General features: G+C 41.1%; 2 protein-coding genes across 2 annotated transcripts in view; both read right to left on the bottom strand.

Annotated features, from left to right (window-relative positions):
- The window catches only part of skp1 (S-phase kinase-associated protein 1), a 140,512-nt gene that overhangs the window by 38,677 nt on the left and 90,517 nt on the right, over window positions 1-11,318 (bottom strand). The gene's annotated exons all lie outside the window — the stretch shown is intronic.
- On the bottom strand, window positions 1,044-2,253 carry cdkn2aipnl (CDKN2A interacting protein N-terminal like). The gene is made up of 3 exons (XM_069722332.1): window positions 2,024-2,253; window positions 1,431-1,533; window positions 1,044-1,344 (listed from the first exon to the last, which is right to left on the bottom strand). Exons 1-3 carry the CDS (start codon window positions 2,233-2,235, stop codon window positions 1,336-1,338), a joined length of 324 nt encoding a protein of 107 aa, XP_069578433.1. The 5' UTR covers window positions 2,236-2,253; the 3' UTR covers window positions 1,044-1,335.

Below are 11,318 nucleotides of genomic sequence, written 5' to 3'. Positions count from 1 at the left end.
CGAATGAAGCGTTGTTTGCTTTTGATCCTTTTTTTTTTTTTTTTTTTTTCCTAAAATGACACAGCTGACATGTAGATTAGGAAATAAGGAGGATAAAAGCGGCGCGGTTCGTTTCTGCTCTAAGTGAGGGCTGTTAATAAGAGGACCGACGGAGCGAACCCTGTTACAACAGTGTGACATCAGCTGTTTTCCTAAAGGCTCAAGTTGTTTTCATGCCTGCGTCTTGTCTTTTTTTTTTTTTTTTTTTTTTTTTAATTTGATCTTGATACCCAATTAAAATACCACATGAGCATAAATTCATGATTTATCTCTTGCCCAAATCCAGCTAAATACTCCATGGAAGACAGTCGTGATGAGACACGACTCCCCTTTTCTTAGGCAGTAAAAGGTCATGTCGTGGCTCGTGACTTATTTCACCTAATAAGCAGAAGGGATACGTTATAAAAATTTTGTGAATTAAACATACAAATGTATACTTATAACAATATGCTGTATAAACATAATAAAACACATTTTTCAGACTTTGACACTCGTTTTCTGTAAATGAATCGCTCCCAAAACGTCATTTCTTTTTTCCGTCGACCCCATCGGGAGATGTTTTTCTTCGATCAAACTTCATTACCTCAACAGCGCCATCAATTTGTTCCAAATATAGTTTGCCGTGCGGGGTGAAACTGAATAATTAAGAGGACATGTTCAGCCTGTTGTCTTTGTTCAGATCTTTACGTAATTTGATGACACCGTCTCTTATAAAATGTTTTGTCTGTTGTCGTGTCACCATCACCATGGCGATGGTTCAACTTCCTAATTCCTGTAGGCTTGAGTGTTCAAATATCAATACAGCCTTAATTCAAATGTAAAAAAATCCAGTATGTTTTGTTCCTGTTTTATTCAATCATTAACAATATTCAAATTCATACGCAAAGAAAAGGAAGCAAATTATGATCTAATCTTTACTTGAAAACTGCGCAATCCCAGGAGGAGAAAATACAATTCAAATACAAGATCACGTGTCGTCTTTCATCTGAATTTAATACAAAAAAAATTCCTAAAAAACACGAGTACACTTAAAGAATGTAAAACGATCATTGTCAGAAATAGATGAGCAGTAAAGCTCGCACACACTGTCAAAAAAAAAAAAAAAAAAGAGTCTCTGCTTCGTCTTAGAGGCTAAGAATTTGACGAAGCCTGTCTTTCAGCATTTCATTAAAAAAAAAAAAAAGTTGGGATTTTATAAATCCATCATAAAAATTGGGTCAGACTCGATAGAAGCTCGTCGTGAATGTGCACAACAGCTGAGTTCCAGGCAGTGTCGGTCCAAGTTGATCGATCCAGTCATCGAGTCTGCGATAAAACACAAGTGCACACACGATGAAATGTCTCGGTCAATACATCTGTGTCTCCGCGTGTGTGTGTGTCCACCGACATACCTGCTGCTTAACAATCTCATCTCTTGTTTTGAAGACCGGCGCGTCCTCCACCACGATGCCTTCAGCCATTTCCTTCACTTTTTCCAGGAGCTCCGTGCTATACCTGCCGTGAGTGAAGACAAACTTTTAATTCATTAAAACTGTGGTTTCATATTCATATTATTTCTAAACAAGACTCTTGTTGCTTACTGGAAATGAAACGCGCTCTGTCTTTCTGTCACATTGTTTATCTAGTAGTTAATATGAAGCAAGTATATATATATATATAGCCCTCTTCTTTAAAATATATTTTAAACTCGTACTTGCTTCATATATATATATATATATATATAAAAAAGTTTTAAGGCTGACTTTAAAAACTTCGGTGCCCGTTGTGCCGCTTTAAAAGCGGCAGGGGGCAGCAGTGAGCACAACACGCAGCTGAACGACAAAAAAAACCCGAAGAAGACTTCGCACTTCGGTGAGCCAAACAAAACCGGACTTGCTCGATTACGACCTTTTAACGTCAAACGAAATGAACTCGCAGGAGACAAAAGGCTTGAATCTGCTTCGTTAGGTTAAATCGTATTAAACTTAAAACGTTAATTACGTACCGGCAGCCGAGGAAGACGTTGTTAGCCCAGACCATGGACAGCGAGAGCAGCTGGTCCAGCTGCTCGCCCTCGAAGTCGTTCATGTTCCGCAGGATGAACTCCCTCCTCGGCTCCCAGTGCTTTTCGCTCTCCCAGTAACCTCGGTACGTCTCCACCTGGTCGGCCACAGCTCGGTTTTGTTGAATAAAATCTTGCACGTCCATGGCTGACATCTTGCTTTTCTCTACGGTAGGTAGAGTCAACAAAAAAAAGGAAAAAAAAAAACAAAAAAAAACGGCAACTTCCGGTCCTCCGGTGTGAGTCGTGGCTGTAGACAGCGCCACACAGCGGCGGTCGCCGAGATGTGCAACGTCGTGCTCAAGTTGAGTTTATTTGCAAAAGATTGGGATGTAGGACCGTCAAACCTTCTTCACCTCTGAGCCTCTGTTGTAGGATTAGTTTTTTTGCAGCAAAAAAAAAAACGTGATTTATGCTTTCATATCATAATTTGTATTATGTTATTCAATCAAGATGGCAGCTAAAGCCTTGACTTTAACCTAATTTGCCATAAACATGCAGATCAAAAAGGAAAATAAACATTTTTGCACGTTTTTTATGGAAATCTTAAATTTGATATTTGCTGTCCAGATAAACACTTCATAACTGCGTTTTAAGAGATGCTAATTAACTTATTATTATTATTAATTATTATCACAACTAGTGACTAATGACAACTACTGTCAGACTGAAAGGAGCTTTTGCTAAATCTGGTGCGACAAATGTAATGTAGCCTACATTGTCCTTGTTATATAAACAATAACAAAGAATAACAAAAATAAATAAATAATGATTTATTGAGGTTTCATAAAAAATATTCAGATAATGTTGGGGCAGTAGCATCTGCTTAAAATAATTTGTTTATGTGGTGGGAATGCCTTTTTCACAGCAGACTTTTTGACTTATCGAAGCAGGTAAGATGATTTTTTTTTTTTTTTTTTTTTTTTTAACAATAACACTCATGAAAGTGTAAATAAACTCTGACACTGATGCACCAAAATGAAATGTAGCCATCGTTAATGTTAATTACACCTGTTCTTTTCCCGTTGACATGTTTTGCCGCGAAGAAGGCCAAGATGTAATATTGTTCAAAAATGAAGGAGGGGCCCGTCGGCGCCTTTCAACGGCTGCCAGCGAGCCGCGTCAGAGACGTGGATCCTGCGGGTGGGCCGCCACATCTGGAGGCTTCTCGGGCTTCTTCCTCCCCTTCAAGCTCCGTCTTTCTGTGTTTCTTGCTCTGCCAGATGATGTCAACTTCACAGAGCAGGTAGTGTGGCGCGCGCACACACACACACACACACACACACACACACACACACACACACACACACACACACACACACACACACACACACACACACACACACACACACACACACACACACACACACACACACACAGTGCTTTCATGCTTCTGCCTGCTTCTTCTTGCTCGATTGAAATCTATCTCTCTCCGTACTTGACCACCCTGCCAAGAATGATCAGAGAGAAACACCGGCCTTTTAACCTCCAGTCTATGTAAAGAGGCTTACGGGCAGTCATTCAGGCTCACAGATATGCACAAACACACACTCATGCAGGCTCTGTCTACACAGATATGTGCACGGCAAGATCCTCCTTCCCTTCCAGCTCGGCACACACAGTGGAGGATCTCGGGGCTTGTTTTGACTTGAAATCATTGACATGCAGAGGGATTCCAGAGGAAGGCAAGCCAACGTGCAGCGAGAGGGGACAGACAGAGTTATGTCCACACCTCAACGTCACAGCTGTTGTAAAGGAAAGACGGAGACGCAGCAGTCAGATATGCGAAGATGAAAAAGAATGTCTTGGCAGGTTGAGGAGGAGGAGGAGCAGGAGGATTTATTTTTTTTAACGCAACAGGTTGGATGAAGATTGAAAACAGTGATGAGGGGCTGTAAAAGAACCGTCTTGCTTTTCAGAGATCTACTCATCCTCCACTTGTAGTGTCGTGAACACTGGTCACTGAACTCCACACTGCTCTTGTGAAGTTCTTTCACTGGTATGAATTGGAGTTTCTTACGTCCCGGCTCAGTTAACTTCAGCAAATCATCCAGCTGCTGGCCAGAATTTAATATATTTTTTTATGTTCATGTTTTTTAACTCTCATTCCTCTCACACAAAATATATAATTTCAGTTTTATTGGGTTTCTCAATCTTTAAAAAAAAAAAAAATAGAAATCTGATTATAATATCTGAGCAACCAAAAATAATAACATAAAACATTTTGATGAATGAGTCAGACTGCAACCTGGAGTCTTTCTGCTGGCTTTAATTTCTGAAAGTCGAGGAATGACTTTTTTTTTACTTTCTCCCGCTTTGCCTCTTGAACATCCTGCAGATGTTTTATCTTCATTCTGTTTTCCATGGAGGTCTGAACATTGTAATTCTATTTCCACGCAGTGTCAGTTTACTATAAGTGGTTGCAAAACTTGTTGTCGACAGGCTGCGGTCTCCCGGCGCTCTGAATGGAGTGTTTCGCCAAGCAGCACGACAGAACAGGGAGGCATGAAGGCACTCTGTGAACACAAGGAACATGATGCTGTCTCGGCGTTCCCTCTGTAGACTTGAATTTATGCACACAGATGCGCGCAATCTTTTGTGCACCGAGCAATACTTTTTTTTTTTTTTAGCACGTGCGCGTATGCACATGAATGCACGTTTATTTCACTGTAAATTCTCGACTTGTAGATCCTAACTTTGACTCTGAATAGCAGCTCTAAACTAGTTCCTGTGTGGTCTCTGAAACGTTCTCGCCTCAGACATATCTCCCTCTCTGTTTTCTTTCCTCACGAGTCAGTCCCAGAAAAGACGAGAACACTCGCAAGAACATGCACACCCACTTTCACCTCCTCTCAAATTCCCCCAGAAAAACCACCAGCAGCTCTCCTGCGTTTGTTATATTTGGGCCGCTTCCAAGTCATACAAGTCACCGCTTTATTGAGTGAACTAACCCATTAGGTTTATGCCCCCCCCACCCTCCTCCACCCTCTCTCTCAGCCTGAAATATACACTGATGCTGAAATAATACACTCTGTTCCCGCCAGCTCTGGCAGACAGCCGTTCTTGATGAGTCACCTAATGTATGCTTACTCAGGAGAAAACTGTAATTGGGAAACACGCAGACAACAGGTAGCCCTTTCAGCCTGCGTCTTGGGGGAGAGCCAGCGAGAAAGGATTAGCCCCCTCGGCGAGGTGTCCGTGGACGTCACCTTTTGAAGAGAAGAGCAGGGAGAGAAGTTCAACTCTCGCTGTACAGAGTCAACCCCTCGAAAGCTGCACTGTGTTGGCCAATTAATTATAAGAAGGCCATTATATTCTCTGATTCCTCTCCAACACGAGCAGCAGTTTTGACAGCGAATATCCCCAAAACGACGACGTCTACTTCGCAAAGATAGGATTTCTTATTTTTTTTGTTTGTTTACTCGGTCACCAGGATGAAAAACACTTCAAGTTCCAGACTTCTTATGAGTGGGCACGTGGCATTTTAGCCCCAATCTGCGCAAAAGTAAAGGAACACGCGTGCGAACGTGTCTTTATTGAGCTTCTCCAACGATAGCCACCTCCTCTAACTGAACCACGTAATTATACAAACGTTTCTACATATCAGTATAGAGCTCATCATACTTCCTGGCAAATCACTTCAACTAAATAGTTTTCCCTCGACTCCGTTTGCACCAAATTAGTTCAGCTGGACTACAACTTCAACTGAAAGCATTGAAAATACTCTGAAGGGGACCATATGAGCCATGAAACAATAAAATCGAAATCTCTGAAGACTTGCTATTAAACAAAGGTTAGGAAACGTGTCAAAATCAGTGTAGCTTTATTTTGAAATATCAATCCTCGACTCGAGTTTTAGAAGCAGATTATATAATTGCCTCATTGTGAAGGTTAACCCTGCTAAGATCTGCAATGCTTTGTTTCTCAGATCAATAACATACATTTTAATGTGACTTTTAACCAAATAACTAATGGCCTTATGTCATATATCACCAAGGCAACAGGAGCATCTCTGAAACTTGTTGAAAATGTTTTGTAGTTTGGGGCAGGACTGTCAGAATTAGGCTACACTTGACATTGCATTGACTTTAGCTCCCCACCAAGGAGGGGCGCTTAAACATTTTAGGCTTGGGACCCGAGTGATAAATGTAGTCTGTCACCCTGGGACCCAGACTAATTAAAAACTAGTGCTCTTGACATGTAGGGATGCTGGAACAGTAGGGCCTGGTAGCTATTTCAGGTCCTGAATCCTGACCCAGTGTTTAAAAAAAAATCAGAATGCATACCCGTGTATTGGCCTAATTGCAGCTGATGCGTTACTGGGGCCACGGTACGGTGCGTGTCGGTCGCGTCCCTGCACACGCTCCATGGTAACACCAACCCACAGCTGCTTGAGGAATACTGTCATCTCACATGTTGAGCTTATTATCCTGGGACGTGCGGTTATGAAAATCAAATGCAACCAATGTCATGGAAAAAGAGTGTAATGTTGGCCGACGCTGGGTGTGTGTGCGCGTGTGTGTGTGTGTGCGCGCGCGCGTGTGGTTATTGTTAGTGGTGACGGCTGGTGATCATAAGCGATATTAACAGCAACTTACACCAACATATTTTGTTGAAGACAAAAAAAAAAAAAAAGACAAAAAAAAAGAGAGAGGAGAAAAAGACAAAACGTTTGAAACTAATTAGCTAGAGAGGACGACTTCATACCAAATAGAGGCCAGAGTCCCAAGGTGATGAAAACAATTAATTATGAGAAATGAGAATTTTTGTTTTGGTCCTCTTTGTGTGTGTGTGTGTGTGTGTGTGTGTGTGTGTGTGTGTTTTTTTTTTTTAATGCAACTCTGTGACTGCCGCTGTTGAATATGTATGAGGAGCATACAAGTATTGTAAAGTCCTCTTACCTATCTTTATCTGCCCATAAATATCTGTGTAAATGTAAAGGTGACAAAAACAAGCCATCGCGGCAGTGTGAGATCTCGCGCTTACGACGCTTTTTTTTTTTACAACGCAGGCTGCCTCACTGCAGTATTTCATTTCAGGAAAAGTATCGATAGGTCTACAATGTAAAATGATTTCTGAAATAAAAGTCCTGCATTCAACATCTTAAGTAAGAGAACTAAAAGGATTATTTTCAGATTGTACTTAATATACCGACAGAAAACGTACCCATTGCAAGTTACGCTGATGCATTTTCTACTTTTGCATTGTCATAACTGCTACATTAACGAATAAGCAGCAGTTTATACTGTAGTTGGGGGGGGTGAAGCTGTAATTAAGCTACATAGCTTATACTATAATTTTCAGAAGTTTAAACAATAAATTTGTAATTTGCAAATGAAACACGTTTTTTTTTTTATCAAAAATTTTTCACCAAAAATATGGTCAAATTTCCCTCCATGCAACTGTAACAATGACTTAAGCTGATTTATATTTAAGCGAGTAATATCAGTAGAAAAATCCACTGTACATCCGTGTTGTGATTGTGGTTATGAAGTATTGCTTGCTAAAAGTTTAGCTTCTAGTATTGTTAAATGTCCTTCATCTTTATAATGGCCAACTAAAATAGGCTTTAGCTAATGGTGATAAGATAACATCGGCTTGAAAAGTTTAGTCTGTCTTTAGCTGCAAGCTAAGACAGCTCAATCATAAGACAGCTCAAAGATATCGGTTGGCTACCATAACGTTAGAAGATAATATAAATTGCCATTTTTTTTTTTTTTTTTAGTTTCTTGAATAGAACACTTCTTCCGCGACTACATACTTTATTTATCATCGATTCTTTTTTTTTTTTATTTTTATTGTTTTGACCGTACATTGCGCTATATTTTGAGGTAATAATAACAATATTTCTTCATTTCTTTCGCTCTCCAGGATTTGTAAAAATGAATTGACACTACTTCAGTGACGACGAGCAGAGCGACAACACAAACGGACGGGGGGAGGTTTTGAGGCCGAGGTACCACACTACCGGGCAGCTCAGGTACGTAGGTGACGTCACACACCGACATGTTCGCACGTTTTAGGCGCTAAAAGCAAGAATGCAAAATAACGCATTGAATTGGAAGCAGTAAAATAAAAAAAAAAAACTTGGTGTCCCCTTCCTTTACCTTTTAAAAGACCAAACTTCTGCACAGTTCTTCAAGGTGCTTAGCAGGGAGGTTGTGCCAAGCAACTCTGAGGACTTTCCACGGTTCTTGTGTGGATTTAGGCCGTCTCGGATGCTTCTGTCTCTAGTCCCAGGGTGACTCCATCGCAGTCTGCGGGGTCTAAACCACCTGGTGCAGGACTTTATGTGCTTTCTGTCGCCGAATATTGTTCTTTAAGACTTTACCCATACATTTGAGGGCTGCACATAATGATTATTTCATGATCAATTAATCTGTTAAAATGTTCTCAGGAGCTGCTTGGTCTTTAAATTATCACCGGTGAAAAATGTCGATCAGTGTTTTCCCAAGCAGCAGCCTAAAATGTCTTGTTTTGTCCACAACTAAGAGACATCTAGTTTGTTATCACGAAGGACTAAAAGAACCAGAAAATATTCACGTTAGAGAAGCCAGAATCAGAGAATTTGACCGTTCTGTAACTGAAAGACGAGTCAAAATAATTGATTGACCATCAAAATCGTTGGCGGAATCGCTCAATGTACTAATTGATTAATTGTTTGAACTCCACTTCGAGGTCGTTGTCTTGTAGTACAGAATATTACATTACATTTCATTTAGCTGACGCTTTTATCCAAAGCGACTTACAATAAGTGCATTTCAACCATGAGGGTACAAAACCCAGAACAACAAGAATCAAGAAAATACAATTTCTTCAAGAAAGCCAAACTACAAAGTGCTATCAGTAAGTGCCATTTTAAGCGCTACTAAAGTTCTCCTATTCAAGATAAAGTCTGAAGAGGTGTGTTTTTAGTTTGCAGCGGAAGATATACAGAGTTTCCGCTGTCCTGATGTCATTGGGGAGCTCATTCCACCATTTAGGAGCCAGGACAGCAAACAGTCTTGATTTTGTCGAGTGTTTAGCTCGCAGCGAGGGAGAAACAAGCTGATTGGTAGATGCAGAGCGGAGTGAGCGGGCTGGGATGCAAGGTTGGACCATGTCCTGGATGTAGACTGGATCCAAGCACGGTACGCAAGTACCAATGTTTTGAAACAGATGCGAGCAGCTACTGGTAACCAGTGAAGGGAGCGGAGGAGCGGAGTAGTGTTAGACTACCTGTGTTTCAGATCGGGGAAAAGAGAGGATCAGTTGGGTGTCATCAGCATAGCTGTGGTAGGAAAAGCCATGCGAGTGAATGACAGAGCCGAGAGAGTTGGTGTACAGAGAGAAGAGGAGGGGACCCAGGACGGAGCCTTGAGGGACACCAGTAGCGAGAGGACAAGGTTCAGACACAGATCCTCTCCACGTTACCCGGTAAGTGCGGTCGTTGAGGTAAGATGAGAACAGGGAGAGAGCAGAGCCTGAGATACCCAGAATAAACGTGGGACTGATCGCATGCCTCCATGATGGTATTAGATGATGGTTAAGAGTCTGAACATGAAATGCCTGAACTTTAATGGATTGATTTTTCCAGTATAGAACAGAAAAAAACCGGAATAAACATGAAAGTAAGGAGCAGGAGATTATTCCTGTTTTATCAAAAAATATTCATATGTATTGCTAGAGTTTGTGTTCCCAAAAGATATGACGTCAACATGTTGGTAAAATAAAAACAATACATTTAACCAAAAGGAAAATGGAAATTCTCTAAGCAGGGTCATTTATTCAAAGACAAATCCTTACCATAAGAAGCGACGTCCTTTAACCTTCCTTTAAGATGAACTTTCTGAAGCCTCCGTTAGTCTGACGTCACCTCACCTACTGATATCAACCTCCTTAAAACTGATGTGGTTAATGATTTAATGACATGCCCCATGTAGCACCTCTAACGATGTATTAATAACAATAAGACATGCTGTGCAGCTGTAAACCCCACCCATGTGGCGCAGCCAGCAGATTACATAAAAAAAAAAAAAAAAAATAAAAAAAAAGCCCCTACAACTCCCATGTGACCTAGATCTGCGTGGATTTTTGCTTCCTAAATAAACAGCGTTGTACGTCTCCTCAGCCAGGAAATTGCATCAGTGCACATTTTAAAAGTACCACGGAGAGGGGTCACAGGCTGTTTTCACAGGGGACACTACCGGCCTGTATAATGTGAAGGAGGGATGCTGCTGTTGCATTTGAATGTGTGCCAGAGAAATCCCTCCTCTGTGTCCTTCACCGCCTCGTTTCACTTTGTGCAGAACAGCGTCACACCCTCTTTTCCTCTCTCCTCTTCCTCTCTCGCCGCTTTCTGAGTGACATCCGATACAGCTGGAGTGAGCATTTGTGCATCATGACATCCTTGCCTGCGCGTGTGTGTGTGTGTGTGTGTGTGTGTGTGTGTGTGTGTGTGTGTGTGTGCGCGTGCGCGCCGGCTTGGCAGGTCTGTGTTTGATAAAATTCAAATTGTCCCATTTGTTCATCCGAATGACCTTAATTTCCGCGTGCCTCCTGGCTCGGCATCACTATGTGTTGACCAGACATTTTAGACTCAAAAGATGAGCCAAAGATGAATTGGATGATCGGCCGTCAGAGGTGCAGACTTTTTTTTTTAAAAAAACCCACAAATGAAACATTTTTGAAATGAAGACGGATTTGTTTGCGGCTCTGCAAACTATCGACTGTAGAATATTAAAAAAAAAAAAAAAAAAAGCACAGGAAAGTGTAGCCGTGCTTTGATGACAGTGATTTAGAGACAGTGGAGGGTAGTAGATTACGCATCGATCAAACACCCTCTTCCCCTTTAAATATAGATTTTCGAGAAAATGTGAAGGAAGGTAAATTACTTGCCAACCGTTCCCTTCGGATCGTTGTGTGCGAATCAATCACGGGCGGAGAGATATTATCACTTACAGTAAAGTGCAGCTGCAGGCCCCTCACTTGAAGCTGAAGCCCCCGGCTGTCTGTTACTTTGACAGCAGTTAACGGCGACGGCGAACAATTTGGCATCGCCTTTTAAAACTTCTCGGAAGGATTACAAGGTCAATTGAAAAAAAAAAAAAAAGTAGTTTAAATGTCAAGCTGCGGATGAGTGTGTATTCTAAAAAAATAATAATATTCCTCCTTTATACAAAAGGAGGCGGTCAGTCAAAGGAAACAACAGACAGTTTGAGTTATTCGCTTCTGGTTTACCTTTTTTTTTTTTTTAAAT

Source organism: Brachyistius frenatus, unplaced genomic scaffold, assembly GCF_029030835.1.
Source record: "Brachyistius frenatus isolate BFR_SWC_R1_liver_20210118 unplaced genomic scaffold, ASM2903083v1 Contig_5, whole genome shotgun sequence".
In the NCBI taxonomy this organism is placed as follows: Eukaryota; Metazoa; Chordata; class Actinopteri; family Embiotocidae; genus Brachyistius; species Brachyistius frenatus.
This window is presented reverse-complemented; position numbering and strand designations above follow the sequence as displayed.

What these genes read in the sequence shown, in the direction of transcription:
- cdkn2aipnl (XM_069722332.1), bottom strand. Translation starts at nt 2,235, where the DNA reads ATGTCAGCCATGGACGTGCAAGATTTTATTCAACAAAACCGAGCTGTG. An exon ending in AACGTCTTCCTCGGCTGCCG is followed by an intron (nt 1,534 to 2,023) that starts GTACGTAATTAA and finishes CACTCACGGCAG; the next exon opens with GTATAGCACGGAGCTCCTGG.